General features: G+C 36.0%; 2 protein-coding genes across 2 annotated transcripts; both read left to right on the forward strand.

The window, feature by feature from the left end:
• The first annotated feature begins 428 nt into the window (after positions 1–428).
• Positions 429–5,372, forward strand: LOC123561166 (patched domain-containing protein 1-like). Its single transcript, XM_045353392.1, has 4 exons — positions 429–534; positions 1,093–2,167; positions 2,749–2,949; positions 3,343–5,372. Exons 1-4 carry the CDS (start codon positions 532–534, stop codon positions 4,857–4,859), a joined length of 2,796 nt encoding a protein of 931 aa, XP_045209327.1. The 5' UTR covers positions 429–531; the 3' UTR covers positions 4,860–5,372.
• Positions 5,373–16,657: 11,285 nt separating this feature from the next.
• LOC123561165 (uncharacterized) lies at positions 16,658–23,594 on the forward strand. The gene is made up of 4 exons (XM_045353391.2): positions 16,658–16,899; positions 21,360–21,425; positions 22,001–22,085; positions 22,299–23,594. Exons 1-4 carry the CDS (start codon positions 16,884–16,886, stop codon positions 22,681–22,683), a joined length of 552 nt encoding a protein of 183 aa, XP_045209326.1. The 5' UTR covers positions 16,658–16,883; the 3' UTR covers positions 22,684–23,594.
• The last annotated feature ends 2,753 nt before the right edge of the window (positions 23,595–26,347 follow it).

Consider the following 26,347-nt stretch of genomic DNA (forward strand, 5'->3'; position numbering starts at 1 on the left):
AGACTCGAACATTCTATAGTCTACAGTCTTATCATAAAAATATAACAAGTATTTAAATTATCAGGTAAATCAATGCAATTAGAGATTTTTCTGTGGCAATTGACAAACATTGTTAAAGGGAGATTTTTATTAATATATTATCCTCAATAAACAAAAAATGTTTCATTGTTTTAACTGAATACTTCAAATGTACAAATCTCTGACTGATCGGCCGCCCAAATAGAATATCATGTCAGTCAAATAAGTTTTAGCCTTTCAGTACTTTAGCTGTCTTATACAACATTTAGGCTATAAATATGCCTAAATTAATAAGATGAGCTTTTTAGAACAGAAGTACAACACGTGAAGTTATAATATATGCACGTGATTTCTTTCTTGTCAATCAAAATGTTCACAAGGTGAAATCTGCATACCTGTCAGTCAAACAGCGGCGAGGTGGTCGGCTAGAGTTACCTCGTACTTTTATTTGTTGCAATAAGCTATTTAGTAGCTAAACATTCATATGGTGTTTAAGGACTTGGGAAATTCAACATGGTATGTACAGCTTCATAGAAGTGTATATTATTTTGTCAGCAATATATGAATTTGAATCTATATTAGCTTTTTGTTGTTCAAGTATATTTACAATGCAGTTTGTTGATATTTCGAAAAAATGGTATTGAGTCACTGATTGTAGCACTTTAGCAAGCAACTACAGATTGTGAAAGAAATTTGCCTTAGAATTTTATTATACTCAATGATTTATTTGAATTAAACTCAATTCTAATTCCAGTCTAAGTGAAAAGTTATCAATATAATCATTACCGTATACATCAATATTTTTGATTACAGTAGTAAACCAGTACAGTAATATCTGTCTGTTTAGATCAGGAACATTGCACTGACTAACAACAAGAGGAGATGGTGACGTTTGTAGATAGATTATATAGTCATTTCGTTATTTAAAGTTAGTCTTTATTTAGAGGTGGTCTTTATATAGAGCTGGTCTATATGCTGAGGTCTTTCATACAGGTTTGTCTGTATCACAGTCGTATTCCCCATTTCTTCAATTTCTTTCTGGTTGCCTCAGACTTGTTCACATATATCTTACAGAGTCGGTCTGCAGAGAAGGAAGCGCGTAAAAGAGCAAAGAAGGAAAAGAAAAGGCAACTTAAACAACAAAGAGTAAATTTCCAGGAGGCCTTTAAACATTTCTTCGAGGTTTTGGCAATATGTATAGCTAAGCATCCATGGAAAGTGGCTATTATAACTTTCCTTTTCAACGGTTTACTTGGGCTAGGAATGTTAAATTTACCAGCTAGCAAATTACTCAATAACGACATTGAGGACCTATATATACCAAAGGGTGGGCCCACGGAGAAAACAGCGAATGAACTTTTAAAACTATTTCCAGATAAGAGCGGTTATGATTTTTATCCCCACCAGAATGTTAAACAGCCGATGTTTGCAGAGATTATGATTTGGAAACATGATGTCCAAAATCTCATTAACGGGTCTATATACCAGGAAATAGAACATATTATGAAATTTGTCAAGAATATCTCCACGTTTACCGTTGATGGCGGCTACGCAAAGTACCCGGATCTTTGCGCGCGCAGAAATGGCGAATGTGTTATACAAGGTGAAGAAGTAGTAGAACAAATAAAAGACAATGATGCTGGAACTATACCAATTAGAGAGCTGCTCAACAGGGATGGGAATAATTATGAAAGTTCACTTACTAATTTAGCAGATTATACAGTCGAAAACGATACGCTGACGAGCGCTAAATATCTAAAAGTTCGATTCCATCTCCGGCAAGACTCTGAAACAATGTTGAAAAATTCAAAACTTTGGAGGGACCATTTTGTTACTTATATGAAGAAGTTCATTAGAAAACAGTATCCGGACAACCTCCATTTGACCTTTACACACTCAGGGGCATTTTATGAAGAATTGGGGAATGACACTTTCATGGATATTCCGTATTTCTCGTTTGTGTTCACTGTGTTCCTGACCTATCTCGGTATTATTATGGCTGGAGGAAACATCATCTCTAAACGAGTTAATATTGGAAGGATCGGCATTGTGGTCACACCTGTAAGCGTTCTTGGAGCCTGGGGCCTCCTCATGGGCTGTGGGGTTGAGTTCACCAATACAATCGGCGTGATTCCTCTTCTTATCCAGGGTAAGTTTCTGTTATCAGACGTGTTGAGATTGACTGGTACGTATGAGACCGATCTCGGTTTGCAGCGCCTGTTAGTTTACTCTGGTTTTACACGGGATTTGAATAGCGATATTCTAAGTTCTATTTAAAAGGTTGGACCCATTTCACCATTATGTTAAGTCTGACATCTAAACGTTCACATTTAAACTAGTTCAATTTTTGTTATATGACTACAGTTTTTTGTGTCTGAAAATAATTCCTATAGTCTAAAAAAGTTTTTTTCTTCAACAGTATAGACGCATGATAATAGGAGTAATTAGATATTTAACGACTGAATCTGGGCTCCATTTTCTTTTATTACACCTAAAATGCCACTGTATGCTTTTTTGACACCTATATAATATATATCTGTCTTTAAAACAGTGGGATTGTCAAGTTAAAACGTCAGCTGCATAAAGTGTTACAGATAATAATTATATCATGTGTCACATGTTTCATAAAAACTGTCATACAAATGTATATCACCTGATCATAAAAATCTATTGTTCTGCTGAAATAAATTGTGTTTTTATTTTATCTTAAGACATGTTCCTCTATTTTAGCTCATCAAATAATCAACGCTATGATTGCATTGTCTCACCTGTCAGACGTTAATGACGTCAAAGATGCACATAAGCGCGTTGCCTATGCTGTAAAGACATCTGCTATCCCCGTGACCTTGACAACTCTGTGTCACGTGATCCCTTTCGCCGTTGGAATCCCTTCAAATTACTACGTCACGAAACTTGTCTGCATTTATTTTGGTAAATATTTTGAAAATCTAATATATTCTATTAATGTTTTAAGTCTGGTACTTTGAAAATTATTTAAAATATAATTAACTTATTAAAATCAAATTATCTGATTGAATTCCATTTACGACAAATCCAGATTTTACAAAAAATATGGAAAGAACATGTCGGCATTTTGTACATGCAAATTTATGTAACCATCTGACAACAGAGGAATTACCTAACGTCAATATTAGCGGTTTGTAATTCATAATAATAATGATAAAAAAATGGACAGAAGAGCCCCTGCAGGTTATTGTGATTTACCGTCATTTAATACCAGATTCTTGTTAATTTGCTTTCCTTTCTACATTCACACTAACTACAAAACAATTGTCGATTTGTCATTTTTTTTTAAACTTTCAGTTGTGACGATGCTGTTCAACTATTTCAACCACTTTGTGTTTTTCACGGCATGCCTTGCTTTACATGAACACCGTATAGACGCGGAACTTCACTTCTGCTGTTGGACTAAACTGACACCACGTGACCAGTTAATTGAGGAAGGAAGAAACTGCTGCGTCATATGTTGCTGCTCTGGAAAACGACCGGAAACCAGAGAAGACACTGAAAGCGGTCCGGAACGATTATCGCGAAAACTAATGTCAAGATTTTTCTTGACAACTCCGATGAAATTTTTCAGCGTGCTATCGTACTTAGCATATCTGGTATTTGTGATATGGGGTCTAACAATGTATGATATAGACTCCGTCCAAATCAGTAAGGTTCTGCCAAAATCTTACTTCTCTAACTGGAACAAGTACTGGACAAGAGAGTTTAAAAATGAATCTATAATTCAGTTTGTTGCTATTCATCCCTATGGTTACACACACAATCAAACCATTGTCTCAGACTTTGAAAAGCTGATTAAAACAAAATCCTATATGAAATTCGATTCTTTTCAGAGTTGGTTTGAAACTTATTCTTCCAGCGACTATAAAAATCTCACCACAGAGGAGGCATTCTTGCAATCTGTTCAAGAAAGCTTCATTCCAAACAACCCCGTGTTTAAACACGATCTTGTAAGTGATGCAATTCGTCCTCGAGTAATTGCTTCTAGATTCTACATGAAGACAAAACATGTATCGTCAACAAAAGCAATGATTCAAATTAAGAAAGACCTTCAAAAACTGGTTAAAGACATAAATGAGTATGCGGAAGATATACATGATAATAACGAAGATAATGGCGTATACGAGTCCCCGTTCATATGGCAAGTTGACGATGATAAATATTTCATTGTTCATTCGCCGGATTTCCTCGCTACAGACTGGTATATGCTTCCACTTTGGGAAATTCTTAAGATTGCCGCAGTTCAGTTTGGTCTTTTATTCTGTCTATCTCTCATTCTTAACCCTAGCCTCGGTATGGCCATCCAACTTCCGTTCTGCTACTTCTCAATGGTTGGGGGAATTTTTGGACTTTCTCACTTTTTTGGTGTCTACCTCACCCCTGTTCCTATGATTGTTTACATGATTGGCTGTTCTTACAGTACTGAGGTCATTTCCCATACGTACTATCACTTCATGAAAGCTGAGGGGATCAACCGAGCAGCGCGCATGAATACAGTCCTAAGTACTATTTCTCAGGCGATCTTCCACACAATATTTGGACAGTTCTTAGGTCTGCTTGTTCTTATCGTTGATGAGTCCTATGTTTTTGTCACCGTGTTTCAGCTGACAATCATCACCACAGGTTCCTGTGTTATTCACACAGTTCTATGGTTACCAACCCTTCTGTCTTTGCTAGGCCCAGGTGAGGAGAAAATACCCGAAGAGTCTCTTGACATCTACAAAGTTGAATTAGCAACTATATCAAATGGCACTGCTAGCAGAAATAATTCAGCTGGTATTGCAAATCGTTCATTTGTCAGGGATAGTTAAATTTATCAATGAGAAATCTGTCAGACACCTGTAACTTTTGTGTAACATAACTGCCATGCTATTTAATATATATACATGCAAATGTGGCTTTTTTAAACGTTTACCACTACTGTAGCCAATCTGGGAGAGCATCCATTAATGGAGAAGACGGCCAGTATCAAGGTAATGGACATTTTTATCACTCAGCGTGGGGCTAAATGCTTCTATAGTGAAAACTGGATAGACTATTTTGACAATCGACCCCCTAGCTATTGATTGTAACCAAAATAGCATTCTACATTACTTTTCAGGTTTGTTAATTCATAAATTTGCATGTACCGGTTTGGAATGAGGTTATGCGGTTCATACTTGTAAAATTTTAACTAATAAGATATAAATATACAATCTATACATAGATTAATATAATGCTATAATAGTTCTAGTGATTGAAATATTAATTGTAAATATGTATATACATGTTATGTAAATGTAATCATGTTGAAAATTGTTGAATAAATTATATTCTTTGCAATATGTAGCGTATGTATTTATTTTCTAGCAAAATCACCGACAGTTGATGCGATATGGTTAGCTAGTTAATCTTTACCTAGCAAAATCACCAACAGTTGATGCGATATGGTTAGCTAGTTCATCTTTACCCTGCTAAATTTCTAAAATGGACTGGTCTGTCATTCTGTTTGGTCCATGTTTTCCGTCACAAGGTTTATCCCTTAATTCTCTTTAAATAGAATCTATAAACAACTTTTTACATTTTCTTATATAATATCTATGGTGGCTGATTTCTGCCTTTTCGTTTTGGCGTGTTGGCGGGGCGAAAACACAACTGAAAACTCGACAAAAACCTAATTTGTCGAGTTTTCGTGTTGTCGTGTCGGCGAGGCGAAAACACGACACATTTTACGACAAAACTCGACGTTTAGAGGGCGCCGACATGACAAATTTATCTGTCGAGTTTTCGTGTTGGCGGGTATAAATATGTCGTGTTGGCGCCCTTTATTTGTCGTGCTGTCGTGTTTTCGCCCCGCCGACACGAACACATGAAAACTCGACAAATTAGGTATTTGTCGAGTTTACGTGTTTTCGCCCCGCCAACATGAAAACACAAACACACGACAAATACATTACTTGTCAAGTTTTCGTGTTTTCGCCTCGCCGACACGAAAACTCGACAAATTACGTATTTGTCGAGTTTTCGTGTTGTCGTGTTTTCGCCCCGCCGACACGACAACACGAAAACACGACAAATACACAACATAACTGCATGCTAGAAAATATAACTTTAAGAATTATAGTTGACTTATGTTTTCTGTATATTTCGACCGAATACCTTTTTGTTACATAAAAGATATAGAAAGACGAAGGTCGAATATCAAAATAATATTTTCTCACAATTTAGACCCAAAAAATGCACCAGAGGCCACCATTGCATTCCTAAATTTCAAAAATGTCCCTGGGAATACCATCTTACCCCCTCACGTACCTCAAATTTTGGACAAAAATGCAGCAGGGACCACCATTTCATACCTATATTTCAAAAATGACAAGGGAGAGACCCTGTGAGTCCAATGTCAGGAGGGTTTAACCCCCGTACCTCAAACTTTGGACTCAAAAAATGCAGCAGGGGCCACCATTTTATTCATATATTTCAAACATTTTCAGGCGGACACGCCCTGACCTCCCTAAGATGACGGCTTACCCACTTCCGTACCTAACCCCACCCGGCTCGCCGATGCCGCCTTCATTCTTTAACTGTTGCCGCTCACCGTAGCCCAATGAAATATTTCTAGAACCGGGTCTGATATACATACACTTTGTTTTGTTAAAACGATAACTGACATCTGACATATTATTGTACTGTTTTATAATCTCAGATCTTTAGTGAATATAAATAAGTTCGTTCGAATAGAAAGACAAATGCTTCTAAAACCTTATGCCACTGGTTTCAGAATAAGTTAACTCTACGTTTTATAAGAGATGTCTGAAAAGTATTTGTCGTGTTTTCGCGTTGTCGTGTCGGCGGTGCGAAAACACGACAACACGAAAACATGAAAACTGGACAAATACCTAATTTGTCGAGTTTTCGTGTCGGCGGGGCGAAAACACGAAAACTCGACAAGTAATGTATTTGTCGTGTTTTCGTGTTGGCGGGGCGAAAACACGACAACACGAAAACTCGACAAGTAATGTATTTGTCGTGTTTTCATGTCGGCGGGGCGAAAACACGAAAAAACAACAAATAAAGGGCGCCAACACGACAAATTTATTCCCGTCAACACGAAAACTCGACAGATAAATTTGTCGTGTCGGCGCCCTCTTAAAGTCGAGTTTTCGCGTAAAATGTGTCGTGTTTTCGTGTTTTCGCCCCGCTGACACGAAAACACGACAAATTAGGTTTTTGTCGAGTTTTCGTGTTGTCGTGTTTTCGCCCCGCCAACACGCCAACACAAAATGGCAGAAATCAGCCAGCCACCATAAATATATTGTTAAGCTTTTATATGGAATTTACTAGCGTGCCTTCTTGGGAGCGTCAATGGTGTATACTTATTGATGAAAAGAACATAAGCGGTTCCTTAAATGTTTAAATGCGAGGAGTTTTTATGCTTGCATACAGATTTAGCTGTGGGTTATGATGCGTTGTGACAACATATTTTGATACATTCTCAAATTCTTGTTCAAGTGGAGATAATCCCCTTGTACTAAAATACGGAAACACACGAACTCTTCCGAGAGTGTTAAGGCTACACGTCCGGTATCCGGACAAACAACATATATTCTTATCTGAATCCAAGTGAAATAAGCATATTTTTTTTTCCGAAACACTATCTTTAATATTGTGTAGTCAGCAGATATTTATAGCGCGCTTTAAATAGCCTACACAACAAAATTATGTCAACATGAACTCAGGAATTGAATTAATTGTCTCCCCACATACGCACCCTGCAAAGATCGGACGAGCGTATATATATATATATATATATATTTTTGATAGCCTTAAATTGAGATGTAATGTATCAGTAGTATTTATAATTGTTGAAGCGCTTTAACATGTTAAACGGTTAAACTTTAAAGCAAAAATCCAGGAACCGCCCCTGGTTACCACACACAGATATATCAGTAGGAATAAGAATTAATCACTAGCTCATTTATCTAAATTTCGGTGAAATATAACCTGGACATATTTTGGTAAATTATTTAAATTAAATTATCGATTATTTTAAAATCGTAAAAAAATCACGTTTTTGCTCAAAACGACCGTTTTGTTGGGAAATGAAATAGTAGATTTCCATTTGCCAAGATAAAGGAATAGGAACTTGTTTGTTAAGATTTAATTTCGTTGATTGATGCAACCATTATTACAGGTCATTTCACACATACACCGAACCGATTGTTTTTTTTTTTTCGTTTCGGAATCGGCTAGAGTTTTCACTGCTTGGATATTATTAATAAAAGGACGCCGAAGTAGACGGCGGAGAATGAAATTGGTATTGTGATCCACAAAGGGAGAATACTGCGATCTCGTTTAGGAATTGCACAATGATCCTGGAATACTTAGCGTTGTTTTGCATTAGCAGAGGAAAAACAAGATACTAACGTTAAAACCGATGGATATTCCCCAAAGTATGATTATTGCATATTAAAAGTACAAAAGGGGAATTCACCGACTAAGCACATACCTCGTTTTAGTAGTGAAGCTTCCAAAGAAATTTCTTGGAACTCCAGTAAGCATTTGTTGAGTGAAACTTCCCATGAAGTTCCGCTAAATATCAGCCTAGGGTTGGTGAGGAAGTCTCTGCACAAGGATGGCGCTATAGTTTACTAATGTTGAATAATCAAAGGGCAATAACTCTGTAAAATCATCCGGCCAATACGTGTATCTCCTCTTATATACGTATATCTTAGTTAGCATAAAAGCAAAATTTCTATGCACTTTTTCTTAATATTTTTTTTTTCAAAATTGTTATTTTGTCCGATTTTTTTCTGCAATGGGAAATATATATTTTTGGCCTTAATATTGATATTAAGATATTTCAGAATTCGAAAAGATCGTACTTTCACCCTCAAAGACGTTTAGAATGATATCTAGTTAATATCTTGATATTGCGAAATAAAGCCTCTAATGTCGCTTTGTGTCCACTGTATTTTGGTAGTAACCACAACTTGGTCGAATTTTTGTTCTCAGTACCAAAATACGCTAGTACCAATTTGTAGGGTAACAAGGCATTCCCGAATAGAAATTTATTGAATTTTACCTAAATATATTTTGTACTGAAGTTTACTGCAAAAATGCAAATGGTTTAAATGCATTTTCCGTAATTTTCCAGAATATCAATGGTAAAACGCATTAATTACATTCCAACCAATTCTAATGATCTATATAAAACAATATTCTAACTACTTTCAGCACAGATTTAGTTTTGATCAGAATAAAAACATTCATTATAACACGAAGGTTCTGCAGTACATCAGCTGATATTTCAAACTTACAAAGTTACTTTCATGTAAAAGTTTGATTGTGTTTGTGGGGGTGGAGGTTTTCTAACTTCTAATCTATGTAAAATGTCGAAGTCAATTCGTAGGAAAATGTTACGGTTTTTCGGCTGGGTTACTGATTATTACAGCAGAAATCTGCATTATTATACACCAGTCATAATATGATTTTGTGGGCTGTTTGCGCTTTTAATGTCATAAAACAAGAAACAATTCTAGACTGTAATATACATCACCTGAAATAAAGTAACAAATATGAATTATTATTGCGTACGTGAAATTATCCTTGCCAGAGTTTGCTGCGGTTCACATTATGTAGGCCTATATAGTTTAAGCGCAAAGCTATATATCATTTGCATCCTTTTTACAATTTTGGTCCATATTCATATGCAAAAATATTCATTTTATTCGCTGTTTTTCATAATTTTGAAATTACCTCAGTTGTTCACGAAAGTTGTCTATCAGCAAAGAGGCAGAGACGTATAACAAACTGAATTAAGTCACTTGAACTTTGAGTTGAAGGATCTGAAGGATCCTTTAAATTGCTGTAATCAATCTTGACAATACACACAAGATTTATGTACACGTTTAAAACAACAGCCAAGTGATACAGCGTCCGCTTTGAGTGCAGAAGGTCGTGTGATTGATCCCCGACTGCGTCAAACCAAAATGGTACAAGTAGCTCCTTTGCTTGGCGCTCAGCATTTAAAAGGAAACCTTGCTTCTCTTCTCTCATATCCTCGTTGTGGTGGATTAAATAAGTAATGAGGTATCGAGATTGGTTTATATAAGCTGAAGATCTTTCTTGGACCTAAAATAAATTAGTATAAAATAAATCAACAGTAGATATAATATAACTATGTTCCAAAATATTTGCCATGTTTAGTTATATCGAAGATACGTCTTGTAATACCAAACATTCTTAGGGACTGGGTCTACTTAGCTGTGGAACTAAGTACACAGCTTTTGGCCATTTTGTGTATTAGACTGATATTAAATTTGAATCTGTATTGTGATACTAACAAAATACTCATAAGTACTTGTAGGAATACTCAAGCTATACTCGATTATTTGTTCAAAATCAGCACTCAGTACTTAACATGAGTAAGTACCAAGTACAGGCACCCAGTGCTCGACCTAACCCTGCTGAAACACCGAGTCATAATATACTTTGAGACCTATGATATATTTTATTGGGGAACACCAGGAATATTGTGTATCGATGGAGTAACCTGACACTGTATCTGTTAGGGTTTTTGTGTCTTCGCAACTGCTAAACATGATTTGCAAAAACACTGCGTAAAAAGACAATGGAGAAAGAAGCGTCTACCCACACATTATGGGTAAAAACATGTATTTTAAAACTAGACGCATAGTAGAAAATGAGCGCTCGATCGTTGCCGTAGCTACTGGCATGTACAACAGAATCATAGGTACATACCATCGTTTTTGACAGAGTATTGCAACTGCCGCTATGTTACGAAGTGGTGCTCTGTAGGACCACATTCGTAACAGATCGCATTTGTAACAGGTGTTACAAATGCGATCGCATATGTAACACGTGTTACAAATGAGATCGCATACGTAACAGAAATCAAGCACATATGTAACAATTTTTGTGACGAATGTGATCGATGCCGATTTTTGATGTGACATCTGATCACATTTGTCACATGTCATTTTCAATCGGAAAAATGAACAAAAAAGTGCATTTTTACATCTGAAACACATTTGTAACATGTTTTAGCTCACATGTACGAAGTGACAAAGTAAGCTATTGCGATGATCCGGCCGTTCACATTTTTCTTGCGAATATGACAGAGACAACATTTATCATTTGATTATGACAAAACTTGCACAGAACTTAATATAGATCTATATCTCGGTTCCTTTCGAAAACCAGCCATATCACCTTATTCGTCTAGGAGTTATAGTCCCTGGAATGGCAATAATTACTGATTTTAGCCTTTTGAACCCGATTAAGACCACATGTTTTGTTATTTTGACTCAATATGCATACAACTTGTATATCTATAAGATCTCGGTTCCTTTCTAAGACAACCGTATTGCACCATTTATTTGACTTCGAGTTACGGCCCCTGATTTGGTAAAAATTGCTGCTTGTGAACACAGTGGAGACTACATTTATTATTTGATTTTCATTAAACATATATAGGATTTCACTTCCTTGAACACAATAGAGTCCATATTTATTATTTCATTTTGACCAAACTTGTAGAGAAGTCATATCTATAACATCTCGGTTCCTTACGAAAACCAGCTATATAGCAACAATTTTGCTGGAGTTATGGTCCCTTAAATGACAAATTTTGCTGATTTTAGCATTGTGAACATGACAGAGATCACATTTATGATTTGATTATGACCAAAATTGCCCAGAAATTATATATCGTAGGAATTATATATCTTTTTTCCTCGAAGAGTAGCCATATCACGCTATTTGTCTTAAGAACTATGACCCCTAAAATGGCAAAATCGCAGATTTAATAACATGTATAGTGTAGTATGTCACTTATAAATTTCCCATATAGGTTTTGGTTTGTAAGATTTATTTTTATTAAATGCATGAATACATGTATATGAATATGTATGATTAAAGGGGAAGATACACCACATGCAATCCCTGTTCAACTTTTATAATCGGCAATTCGCTGGTTGTATCGCTTCAACAACAAATAAAGTGCACTCGAAAATCAAGATCAAGGCAGTCTCAACTAGCATAGAAAGTCTTGTTAAAGCTGAAACACTAGGTATATATACATCTACGTATACTTAAAAATAGTGACTAGCTTGACTATTCGAGGACTGCTAATGGCTATTGTTCTGATCCTGATGTCGTCGGTGTCCGCGGGTTCGCTGCAAGATAGGTTTTACGTTTTCGTTTTGTTTATCTTTGTCAATTCGCATTACTTTAAACATAAAAAAATTTAAACTGACGACAAATGAAATATGTCCAACTTAAAACACTGACGTGAACCATTATTGGAATATATTTACTATGAGAGTTTTCTTGCCAGGCCTGGTGTCTGCATTCGTATGGAAACACTCTTATTTTGTATCTGTATAGGAACACTCCATCGGTGAAGCTGGTGCAATGGATAGTTTTGCAGATTACGAAACCGGCGGAGCGGGTTGAATTCCTAGTCAGGGCCGGAATTTCCAGAGATATTGTGTCTCTCATCCACCCAGTTAATACCTTACGTGTATAGGTGCGTTTTACCAGACCTGTAAACGAGCATATGAGTGTAAACTCGTATATGAGCCAGGGTATAATTTCAATTGAAATGAACGGGAAGAACTTTCCATCGACTAGAGTGTCGAGGGACCGGGTGAAAACTACTCGTATCTGTTGCTATTTTCGCCACTCAGTGCTGTTTCAAGCTGGGACGTTGTCGGTTACTAATATAAAGATACTGTTGTACTGATTTTAATATTACTGAAATTTTTATTAGCATTATCAGCATCATCATAATAATCATCATCATCATCATCTTGGACTGGTCCGTTCTAGGATCAATGGTAAGATTAACTGCCCGAAACTGTATTGCCTAAATACTGTTGAAAACAGGCGCTCTGAATCCAACAAACAAAGATAATATTCATCAAAACCATTCTACAGGGTTCCAAAATTTGAGACGTTTGCAGTAATAGGTGTAATATGATCACTACAGATTGTCAATAAATGGTGGTTATTTGTACCAAAGTATTTGGAAATCTGACTAAAGCGGGTTATGATCCGGGCACAAACATATATATTACAACACAATAACAAAATAAGTCTAAGTTCAAAACTGTAAACTTGATCTTGGATATATACATGTAGCAACAAGGATCATGATCTCAACACACCTTCTATCCATGCTGATCATTTGTACCAAATAATTTGAAAATCTGACTTTGATTGGGCAAGTTATACCAAGGACATGAACTTATATATATAACTGCACGAACGCACAGCCTCCTCTATTTCCCGGCGGGACTATAATAAAAGGCCTATTACATGTACCTCACACACGGACTCAGTGGGGTGAGGGTAATTAGAAAATAAGGTGTATTTTCTTAAAATCCCATAGACATTAGTTCGCAGCACAAGGTCGGGCCCTCCTAGACTTAAGGCTAACGACTCCGTCCATGACAAGTTGTATATAATTTGTCCCGTGACAAAGCAGCTTCCTGTTTGTCAACCAACTTGAAATAGCTCTGGATGACGAAAGACAGCTACAAATGTATGTCGCCACCGGGTTCGAACCAGTGGCCTGGGCATGTGGGTCTACCTTTCAGCAAGTCGAGGTAACAGTAGAAGTAGCTGAAGTTGTAATCATATTAAAGTGGTAGTGGCTGTGGATGCAGAAATGATTATAAAAAATGAGCCACGTCACGGAAAAATTGGCATTCGGACATTTTCATGAATTTCCGAAAGGTCTATATTTAGGCTGACTTGTGCATTTATGCATCTGAATCAGGGCCAGAAAATTTCATAATCAGGTAGAATAAGCCTTCTTTGAAATAACAGCGAACGGTGTGGGCCATGATCAGACTGCGCGGATGCGCAGGCTGATCTGGGCCCACACTGGTTGCAAAGCCTCGAAGATTCCCGAAGGCCCATTTTCTCATGATGCGGCTCAAATAATTTTATGATGTCATTGACCTCGACGACGACGACGCTAACTTGTGATATGCTTATGGCAGTCATTTAATGATGTTGCGATGACAACCAACTCATTGAACATTTGCAGTATAAAACTCAACATGATACATATGTGCTTCTCATGTCAACCCCCATGTTGGACAAACACATTTGTAACACATTTTACCTGTTACGAATGCGATCGCATACGTACGAAATCTGTTACAAATGCGATCTGTTACAAATGTGGTCCTACAGTGCTCTAAATGTAAAAAAAAAACAAACAAAAAACAAACTTGTATACATGTATTAGTACGCTGAGATTTAGTACCAGTTTGAAGGCACTGGCTTCCTGATCGTGCGACAACAAAACAAAGAAAGAAAAAATATCAATGGATTCATCGTTCGAAGATGTTGCCACTGGCCGTACCTAGGCAGTGCCACTGTGTTCCTTTGTTCGGTTTGTCTTCGTTATCTTTGTGCATGCGAACGTGTGCGCGTGCGTGTTTGTTTGTGCGCGCGCGCGTGTTTAAGTGTTTGTGTTGCTTTTTGCGCGTCCATGCTTGTACTGCTGTGGTTAGGGGTCTAGGCTTTCTCTTTTAAGTATTCATCCCTGGTTTCTTTGATCTCCCTCACAACATCTTATCTTTACCCCCATCGCCATTTTTATATCTTTCCTGTAATCAAAATAAATGTATTTTTGATAGATTTTGAAGCAACCCGTCCGCTCTATCTTTCACTACTGGGTGGCAAAAATGTGAATCTAAAATTGTAATGAAGACGGTATAATTCAGGACCATGTGGATGAACAGATAGATTGTCATAGTCCGTGGGGTTTGGTATACAAAACGTCTTTTTGGCACCCGAAAACCAGCTAAAATGTCCAGTGCGTCTGCCTTTTATCAAAATGTGCGACAATGTGTCCGAATGTCTATCTCAGACTGACACATTTATTCAATATGATAGAAGGACATCTGTTTTGTCAAGCAAGTGACGAGCCTAACACTACTATATCTAAAAGTCATGTACACGTCATGTTGCAATAACTTTTTGACTTTGATATGTTGCGGGCATCTATTTTTTGCCCTCGGGATATCACATGTTGTCAGTAAAAGTAGGTATAAAACACCTACCTAGACAAATTTTGTGACAACGCCATATTTTTACTTGTGACGTCACTCAAGGCTTTTTGGGGACACTACAGTGGTATGATCAAATATTTGCTTTCACAGAAATCGAAACAAAAATCTTCCAGGAAACGAACACAGTATATATATTATTTCACCACTGCCTCGATTGTAAATATTTTCCACAATCTTCATTGCATGTTTACCACAGTCATCATGATTGTAATATTTACAACTGTCTTAATTGTAATAACACCACTGCCTTGATTGTAATAATACCAAGGACTTGAGTGTAATAACACCACTGCCTTGAGTGTAATAACACCACTGCCTTGATTGTAATAACACAACTGCCTTGAGAGTAACAACACCACTGCCTTAATTGTAATAACACCACTGCCTTAATTGTAATAACACCACTGCCTTGAGTGTAATAACACCACTGTCTTGAGTGTAATAACAACACTGCATTGATTGTAATAACACCATTGCCTTAATTGTAATAAAACCACTGCCATAATTGTAATAACACCACTGCTTTGATTGTAATAAAACCACTGCCTAAATTGTAATAGCACCACCGCCTTGAGTGAAATAATACCATAGTCTTGACTGTAATATTCACCACTGCTTTGATTGTAATAACACCACTGCCTTAATTGTAATAACACTACTGCCTTGATTGAAATAATACCATAGTCTTCACTGTAATATTCACCACTGCCTTGATTGTAATAACACCACTGCCTTAATTGTAATAACACCACTGCCTTGAGTGTAATATTGCCATAGTCTTGACTGTAATATTCACCACTGCCTTGATTGTAATAACACCACTGCCTTGATTGTAATAACACCACTGTCTTAACAGTAATAACACCACTGTTTTGATTGTAATAAAACCACTGCCTTAATTGTAATAACACCACTGCCTTGAGTGTAATAACACCACTGCCTTAATTGTAATAACACCACTGCCTTGAGTGTAATATTATCATAGTCCTGACTGTAATATTCACCACTATCTTGATTGTAATATATACAGCTGCCATTATTACAAAAATAAGTTTTTCTTTCCGCTTACTTATACTATAAAATATGCCGTTTTTCTTCTTTTTAGGCACATTATTGCAGCCGTACTGCTGGGCTAATCAGTAAAATATTTCGGTATATAACAGCCATTGTTAAAATGATCAACAAAACGACTTTGAAAAGTGTACTCACTAACTGAATCGGCCGTCAATAAAAATGCATTGTGACCTGGCCTGAATGCTCAATTCGTTTCATTTTTTCAATAATTTATAGTATAAGTATCACATCTGTCTATCTTTAACTCATGCTCGAAACTTTCCTCAAGTCCTTATGCTTATGCACTCAGAGAATAAATCTGAGTGCTGTATGATACAGTTAAGTGTTTTCCGGAAGACAGTACTTTAAAGGGCAGAAATGCGTTTATTCCTTTTTATGAAGTATTTCCGCTTTCCCGTTTGTTAATCATAAACTAGTTCGTAATTTAAACTAATCATTGGTTCAGTATTGTTCTAAAGCTTAACCAACATTAGTAGAAAGAGTTTAAAAAAAAAGATTTGAAAAGAAAGTGTTTAAAATGTGATTGCGGAAGTGAAAAGAAACTTTACTTAAGAGCTGATTATCATTAACTGTGTTTCCGGAAGTGGAGAGTAACTAAACAAAGGATTTTATTTTTTGAAAACTGGAATAAATATTTGCTTAAATTTTAGAACTTCCGAACTCTTCCGCAGGATGTCTAATGTGACAGGTTATGTATAATATAGATATTATGTTTGTTTTTGTAAGTTTTCAAGCAAGGCAGTGATTGTTTAAACTTTCACCTGAACGATTCTTGATTATCCCCCCCCCACCCCCCCTCTAACCGCACCGTCAGACTTGGCTTGCATCCATTACAACATAGGTAATCACAAAATTGGATAACACAAGAAGTATGCAGAGTTAAAATTACTATTAAATGTTCCTTCTTTTTTTACAATTTTTCCAATGAACGCGGTCCGCCAGTATGTTGCGTCGAATTATGCACTCTTACGTCACATAATGAGGAATTTCATTAAAATGTTATTTTTCAGTTTTATTTCATAGATGAACTTACCTGTTGAATGAAGATAATGTATTGGACAAATTATAGAGGACACATTGCATTACTCTTATAATTATTTTTTGTAAGGAATGATACTGCGACCAAACTTGGTACATATGTAGTTTTTTTAGACTTGTATGCGTTCTGGTCACTAGGGTTAAGGTCGAGATCACTGCTACAACAATTTTAAAAAGTCGGCTTAAAAAACTTCAGTTGAGAATAAAGTGTTGAAACCAAAATTGCAAATATCTTTGCCATCCTTTAAGGGAAGTTTCAAGACAACGTTTAACTGAGGATAAATTCGACATAAATTTTGATGCAGAGAAAAAATATAAAAGTTTTTGGGACATTTCTTTCTTTGTCTGTTATAATAATAGCTTGACATCAATATTTTGTGGATGCCTGTTATACATCTTCCTTATAAATCAACGATTCCATTTCTATTTGTGTTATTTGTGAGGTATTTAGTAGTTTGTATTCCTTCACAATAAATCAAAGCCTGCACATAATATAATAACGACATATGATGTCTGTATCTGTGTAATCTAACAAAAACAATGTCATAATTTAAGTATACTAAAACACAACACGTGACGATACACTCACATATTTTGTATGCATCATATGACACATATCGCCATTATTTTCTAATTAGCAAAATCAAACAGAAATTCCTTTTTGTGTAATTAGCAGGTCAACCGTTTTTTGTTTTTAGGACAAATATGTGGCAAAATGAGGCTTCAATCAGTATATAACCATATACAGTCACGTGTTATTAAGAAAAAAATATTAGAGAAAAGGGCATTTTAACATAACTGACTTTGAAGTAGAGATCGCCGGCACTTTCTTTTATAATTATGTGTGTTTTATAATATACCAAGTTCTTAACAAGTTCTGCAGACATATTTATAAAAAGTAAACAAGAAATAAGAAAACAGCCCATGTCGTAAGTTCTATGGTGTTTCTAGTAGAATAACCATTTTCAATGCCACCATGGCAGGTCAATGGTTAAAATTCCTACTTTAGTATAGTGTACGTGGCAGCACAATTAATGTTGGACACAATGATAAGAAAAACTCGCGGAGTGCATAAAATCAAACAAATCCAGTTTGAGACATAAAAATAGGCTACCCATAAAAAAGACAACAGAAAACAAAACAAAACAAAACAAGAAAAAAGAAAACAACTAAAAGGCTATTTGTGGCTTAGTAATACATGTTGCTGGCAAAAAGTTGACAAAGTGACATACTGACAAACAAATTACGAGGTCAGCGGACATTGAGGACCTTGTTTGAGGACACGGAAAATATTTTTCATTTTCTATAATTAAAGCTCGGTGAGAGTACCTGTTTTCGTCTGAAACCCAGACCACCGCACACGAACATGTTTTGTCATAGATATCTTAGTTTTAGAAGATTATCTTCCGTACTGGCCACAGCTTTCACACAGCGGTGGTTCCGGTGCCGTGAGGATGGAGGATTTTACTTTCATTGGTAAATTCACGTGTGAGTTTTACCTCAGGTTTTCGCTTTTGACTGGAACAAGCCTACTACTATCCAGAAAGAGTGCATATATGAGTTCTTGTCTCACATGCTGTTTCCAGTTAGGCCCCTTATTTTGAAAAACAGAACAGAGGTAAAACTCAGAAGAAAACGTACCGATGACAGTGAAAATATCGTCATTCAGCTTTCCTTTGACGAATCCTCCATCGCCGCGTTGAAACAACTGCTTCTGTGAAAGCTACAGCCAGTCTGATCTTTAGAAGTTGTATGTTTATTGCAATTAAACGTACAATATGTATACAGAGAAACAGCAGAAATGTGTCACCTGCAGCGAATGATTACAGACCTGCCTTAGGAAACCCAGACTGAGAATACAGACTTTGTCTGGAGAACCGGTAATGTGCTGTGTTTGGATACCCAGTCTGAGGGTAGGGTAGTTCTTTTGTAAACCAGGGTTGCGTTTCATAAAGAACCGTTAACGTCGTGCGTTGCGTGGTAAATCCACACAACTATGGTCTGAACACGATTCCGTAAAGATAGCATGTTGCGTGATTTTATCATTTCCAAAGCGCTTTAAAACAGCTTCAACATACTTTTTAAACCATTCTAATATTGAAGGAAATTTATGTGGTGATATTACAAATCATTGCAGTAGTTGAAATAATTTTCGCACAAACACTTGAAATATGTGTGTATTGTTTATTTATTTCGGAAGTACATACTTAGGACTGTAATTGTCTGACTTGAAACAAACAACATCATAACTTGTTTCATCATATGCAGTTAAACACTCACTCTGTTGTCCTCAAATGAACTTCTTGACGTTAATAAATGATGTTTACAACCAGTTTTGGTTGGGTTTTGACAATTTATGTCATACGGCAACTTTACAATGGTTGAAATAGGTCCCAGTGTGGTCCCAGTGTGGCCCTCTTGGTACTAGTTCAGGCACGCGCGGATACCTGTGTTAAATGGTCCAACTGGTTGTCTGGATTACTGTATATTTAAATCGGTGTTACGAAGCCTCGGCGGTTAAGGGACACACGTAATTCAAACCCAATGGCCTCCTTCTATTAGGAACGGAGGAACCTTGACATCAAAGAATCCAAATAGAGCCTTTTTCCCTAGAAATATTCTCCTCTTCCCCTCATGATTTAAATTGGTGAACGAATGACGTCATACGCATTGCTTCCTGTCAGATCATCACGGAAAACGTCCGTCCCTTTCAATGATAGACCTGGCAACCTCCCAGTTTATAGTCTGTAATTTCCGTACTAAGCTATATGGACGAGCTCTTAAAATAAAACATCAAGCCTAATGTTGTGGACCCGTAATGATATATGCTCGACAAATTGAAATTCTCAAAATGCGGAATTGGCTCTCTCCGTTTTTGAATGGAAAGTCATGTTTTTAACGGCTAGCCGACTTCCGTCAATACAGACATATTAATAAGCTTAAAATGTAATTCTAAATTTTTTCAGGGAATGAAAATGTACATGAATAACGTGATGTATTAGTATACGAACGCACTAGTGTCATGTCGTCAATTACATGGACCTTAATGCAAATACGGGTTTTATCACTTTTTTTTTGTACATGTATTATACTTGTACTGATGGCCTTTCACTAATGTTTGTGTATTTGATTTTTAAATAATGCAACATGATTTGTTATTGTTACCAAATAGTTTTATCTATAATGTCAACAATTGAGACCAGAGAGCAGCTTTGGTCTGCGTAACATGGCAGTATTTCAAAGAAGACTAATTAGAAATTATAATCAAATGAACTTTAGCAGTTGCACAAACAATTTCGTTATGTTTGCTTAACTTAGTATATTAAGCACTATTTACGTGGTTGAATGGGCAATGACGTGTGATATCATTCTAAGAGAGGCTTATAATTTCTTTTAAACTCGCTTAACTTTCTTTAATGAAAAACAATCTAGCAAGACGCGAGTCGAAAACAGAGATTTAACTTTGATGGTCAATGTGGTCTTATTTAGACGGAATTCTAATTCTAATATCCTATGATCAAAATAGTACTTTCTGAAGTAAACATGTGTTCCCCGCAAACAACTGACAACTTTCACTCATGGCTCAAAAGTGGCGGACAACTCATACAAGTCTTAAGTTCAAAATGTCCGATGGACAAATTCGATGCTACTAGTATATCTTTTTCTGAAATTATGACCAACATAAATGTCTTAAAGCTACTCGTCCACAGTTTGTATGAAAATTTTCAACATGTTCATTTCATCAAGTTTGGCATATAATGTATATAGGACACTGTAAATGATAAAGTGGGAAAGTGGGTGAAAATAAAAAATATTTGTAAAAATGCAAGGAGAATGTATACAATTTCTGCATTACTGCATTATTTTAAAAGTGTTGCAACGGTTTACTGAATTCTTCACAATGATTTTTGTTATCTATACGAATATCTTGCAAAAATCTTATGTGAATAAGTTTGTTCTATTGATTATGAGAGAAATCATTTTCGCCTCAAATTTGTCGGTTAGTCCAAAGAGCTATTAAAATAAATAGATCGGCAACTTGAAAGGCATATAGTTGTTGCACAAGGAATCAGTTTCTCAACTTTATGACAAATATTTTTTATTTTACAGGTAGCAATCAAGCTTCACCTGAAACCGGTGATAAAAACTCATCAGAGCAGGGATTTGATAAAAACTGTAAGTGGTTTATATTCTTAAACAAAAATATACAGTCAAACATCATATGCTAAGGATCACCTGTGTATAAAATAACTCCTGTGTATAAAGACCACCTGTGTATAAAGACCACCTGTGAATGAAGGTCAATTCTTTCGTATCCGATTTTTACATTTGTTATGATAGCCTGTTCAGAAAGACCGTCTGCCACAAAAGGGCCATTTTTAAACTTCCGAAATAAGTCAGCACTCAACTCAAGTGGACAATGATATAGAATGGCATAAAGATTAATGCGCGGCTGACAAGGTGGAATACGGAATGGAAATAATGCTAAACTGATTTTCTTTTCATTTTAAAGTACACGGAATAGTCTCTCCCTTTATCATTATAGTAAAATCATAATTACAGTCATTTGAACTTTGAAATAAGTGTATGCCTGAACATTTATTATGCTCTGTGAATTACATTATGAATATTTATTAATTTCTAATTATAATAATCGGGAAACAATATATTTAAGTATTCGGAGTTCTTTAATATAATAAGCCAGATCAATATAAGAACATTCAGTGTATTTAAAACATTTTGTTTTTCAGTTCCAATATACGTTGGTATTGCTATAGGAGCGGGTATTTTTGTGTGTCTCGTCATCATTGTCGTAATACTGCTATATAAAAAGGGGTAGGTGATTTATAAATAAACTGAAATTAAACGTACACAGTACACTTTAAACTTTAACTTACAGTGAAACAAAAGCGAAAAGCTTTACTTAATGCTAATGAGTATCTTTTTTTTCAAATCCGGTGAAAATTTATTTGATATAATAGATAAATAGCACACATCAAAGCAACAAAAAACTAAAACTTCCTTTCATAGAATGTTGTATTTTTTCAGAACATTTAGGAAGTTACGTCGTAGAGAGAGCGGATCAAGCACACGGCGGCTCTACTTCCGGGGGTTCAGTACGGTATCACAGAGAGGGGCCATAGACAGCACTGCCGAGTTCGAAATTGTGAACACCATGAGTGTTAGTAGTGAAGATGGTGGTGATAAGAACAGGAAAAACTCGAAATCGGAAATGGTTCCGAAGAAACCCGAACGTAAACGGACTAGAACTTCGTCTAACAACGTAAAATACGAAAATGTGACATTGGATACAAATGCTGGCTTTGTAGTGAGAAAAAGCGTGAGCATGAGTTCCGGAATACCATACATTGACAATACTTTAGAAAGTAGAATATCCGAGAAAGACGAAGATCTAGATGATGTTTTTCACTGATAGGTTACAACAAAATCAAATAAACTGAAACGTCATTGGCCTCAGTAAAACGAAACAAAATAACGCAAAATGATATTAAATCCTAAGTTGCATCTAAAAACGCTGTGTATATTTCATCTTCTTGTCTAAAGAATGGACAAAGTCTCCAGAAAAATGTGTATGTCTGTTTTATACGCTAAATAGAAGTTTACTCGATTTAAAAGATAGTGGACAAATTTAATATTGGAAGTGAATAGCAAAATTTTGTAGCAGTGGTCTATCGGAAGTTGGCAATTCAATCCGGTTGACTAAGGACTCGGACTTGAATTCTGATCAGAGCCAGTACCTTGAATGTTGTAAAACGGATGTGGAACATGATTTCATGGAATTAATGTGAACATGTTCAGTACTCTTAAAGTCATTTAGCGCTTTCCGTAATTCACATAAGACATTTTCTACACGAAGGAATGTAAAACTGAGAAATGAAATGATATTCCTCATTCCAAGATCATTACAATTAGTTTGAAGACCAGCTCCAGAATGTAAAACTGTCATTTGTAGGTTTTAAAACTGTGCTCAGAAATAACCAGTCAAATTAGCAGTTTTTACACTGTTCTTATAAGCCTGTACAAAGTTTTAAACAATTTTAAACTAAGACCTAGGGCGCAACTCTGACGTGAAGCAATTGCTCTGTTTCTTTTTTAAATTTTTCTTTCAGAAAATAGATCGTGTATTTACAAACACGTAGCACATTTGACGAAGATCCCTGTGTATTGAAAGCGGAATTATGTTGATCTGCTATCATAGCTACAGTTCATCACTAGACATAACAAATAGTTCACATACAGGCCAACTATGCCTTAAAATTCATTGTCCTCGTAAAGAAACGGTAACATTTGGTGGTAATAAAAGAAATATCATTTATTGCTAAATGTCGTTATATATCATTTATGACCTGTTTTTGAACTTATAGAAGCAATGTCAATGAAAGGTGAGAGGTTTTAGAATACATCAAGAAGAAACAAGTAAAATTTTGATGCAGAGCATCAAGTCGCCGGAGAGCCGTCGGCTAATATTTTGAAGATTGGATTGGAAAAAAGGCTAATATTTAGCTATTACTGCTTTTGCGGTGCATTGCATGCCGTTGAGAGGCTGAAAAACGTCGCATCTTTGGTGAAACATACCATAAAACCGTTACCCTCTTACCATCTTAATATTTTTCCTTGTTTACCAAACCCACGCTAAGCCTCGTTCTGAAACCCACGTGCCAGCATTCTCACGAATAAGAACGGATATCTACGACGGCAAATATTTTTCACATTTTCAAACAATGCATCCCCGTGAGCCCAAAACAGTTTTCGGTATTAGCTGAGTTTGAGTTTGAAATTTTAATATTACTTTTACTAAAAATTCAAGGTTAAATTCCAATTGAGACTGACCATCAATACTGAATAGCCAGTTGAAAATAGTTACGAATTTAAAATTTAGTTTTGAACATGCTATTAAGATATAAATGACAAATAAATTTCATGATCAAACTCAGGTGAGACTGAAAATGTTTTGTGAACACGGGGTCTGGAGACCAATCTCAGAATGCACAATTGTCGTTGTTAGATTTAAAAACTGTGCTCAGAAATAAGGAGACAAACGCTGGAGTTTTAACACTGGTCTTGAGATTTTGATTTATAACCATGGACACAGTTTTGAGACCGTTTTAACTTCACACCTAGGGCGCGAACTCTGACGTGGAGCAATAAGTTTCCGAACTTTTCCGGGAAAGGCTCCTTTCTTATTTCCATGAATGCATGCACAATAATTTCTCCGTGTTTTTGTTTATATCAGAGAATTTCGATCACGTATAGATAGAGTTTTCTATATTATTAGTGCAATCTACAGTTCATCAACTTCCAATTAGTTCATATACAGGCCAACTAGGTTTAAGATACACTGCCCTCGTAGATACACTTGTTGGTAATAAAAATATATCATTTCCTCCATTTATCATCTATATATGGTCTGGTTTTGCTCTAATGGAAATGAAAGGTGAATTTTAAAGCACATCAAGAAGAAATGATTGAATGATTGTTCCCATAATGTTGCCGCGAAGGTAAATCTAGAATAAAGTTTTAGACATTTGTTATTCTGTTTGTCAGTTATTTACAACGTATATGGGCTAATTTTAATGTAGTAATGTATTATCAAGGTAAACCTTTTACCATGCTTAATTACAGCAATAAACAGAACTATATGCAGATGTATCATGAAAGTTTGTGGTCAGTCATTATGGTGGGCAGGCTTATTTAGGACATTTCGTTTTTGTAACAAATTTCGTGGCGTCATCTTGGCACGCATGTTGAATGTTAAAATGTGTACCAACGCGACAAAACGAAAGTAACATCGCGCCACAACGAAACGTTATTTCTCGTTGGTGTGCGCGTCCGTTTCTAAGTGCTAAACGAAATAAAAATGTTCTGTTATGTCGCGTTGGCGTGAACACGTTTATGAAATGAATTTCGTCATGTCGTTCTGGCGCACGCGCGCACCGACGCGAGACTTTGAAACGTTGTATTTCGTTTTGAGGTGCGCGCCAACATCCACATCAGTCCCGTTTAGTACATATTGTTGGATATGACACAAATATATTCCCTTTTACATAAATTTTCTTTCAAGAAATTAAGTTTGGGAATATCATATCTTTACATACAGAGCAGTTCAAATGCACATTGTAACCTGCCAAATTAAAAGGATGTCTTTAGACAATAACCTTATAAAGATTCGATTGTAGGCCGGATCATTCTCAAGTATTTGCTTAACCTCACCTGCCTTTTGATATTTTGTGCTATATTTTTAATAACGCAGGCTGTAGAGTTATCAAATTTTCTATGACGTTGAGATTAATAAGTTGTTTACAAGATCAGTTAGCACAAAGATATTGTTTCATTAATTTTAACATTTCTACAAACTTTTAAAAAGTTACAAATATGCAAATGAATGTTTTGCTTTTATTCAACGAGCAAATATCCTTCAAGTGTAAGGATACGAAGATGTAAATATGTAATTTTCAATGACCATATCTATTTGAATTTAAATTTGTTTCCAAGTTACGGCACGATACAATTAAAGACGTTGTTTGGTTTTTGTCTATTTACATTATAATGAAATCCGCTCGTTTGAATTTCTAGACTTCTTTGTATTTTTGTGACTTTTCAAAATTTGGCTGAGACTGTATCAGACATAATATGATATCATGGCATTCTTTGATTTTGTTTCATTTTTATTTGTCAATAACAACATAAATTTGTGAGAACTTTATTACATGTACTCGTAGTATGATGAAACTTACTGGGGACCCTAGAAGCTTCGATTAGTATACATGGCATTATACATCATTTCTCCATGTGAAGAAGACATCCAGTTGGCTAACAGAAGGTCAGTGCTACTACCCATGTGACCGCCTGTGATGAAATAATGCAAGGAGGGGCACCTGAGGACTTTCTCCACCGTGAAAATCTGGAAAGTCGCCATATGACCTGTAACTGTGTCGCTGGGACGTTAAACCCAACAAAAACAAAAAACAAACTTATTTTAAATTCTAACACGACCAGCAAATAACCTACATGTATAGCAAAATCTATCTCGGTTTATTTTGCAAAAATCAATGCGCTAGCAGTGACATCATGATCCG

Source organism: Mercenaria mercenaria, chromosome 10 (assembly GCF_021730395.1).
Source record: "Mercenaria mercenaria strain notata chromosome 10, MADL_Memer_1, whole genome shotgun sequence".
NCBI classification, from domain to species: domain Eukaryota; kingdom Metazoa; phylum Mollusca; class Bivalvia; order Venerida; family Veneridae; genus Mercenaria; species Mercenaria mercenaria.

Coding starts and splice junctions, on each gene's coding strand:
- LOC123561165 (XM_045353391.2), top strand. Junction 21,426..22,000: donor GCAGGGATTTGATAAAAACT/GTAAGTGGTTTA, acceptor TTTGTTTTTCAG/TTCCAATATACGTTGGTATT. Junction 22,086..22,298: donor ATACTGCTATATAAAAAGGG/GTAGGTGATTTA, acceptor GTATTTTTTCAG/AACATTTAGGAAGTTACGTC.
- LOC123561166 (XM_045353392.1), top strand. Junction 2,168..2,748: donor GATTCCTCTTCTTATCCAGG/GTAAGTTTCTGT, acceptor CCTCTATTTTAG/CTCATCAAATAATCAACGCT. Junction 2,950..3,342: donor ACTTGTCTGCATTTATTTTG/GTAAATATTTTG, acceptor TTAAACTTTCAG/TTGTGACGATGCTGTTCAAC.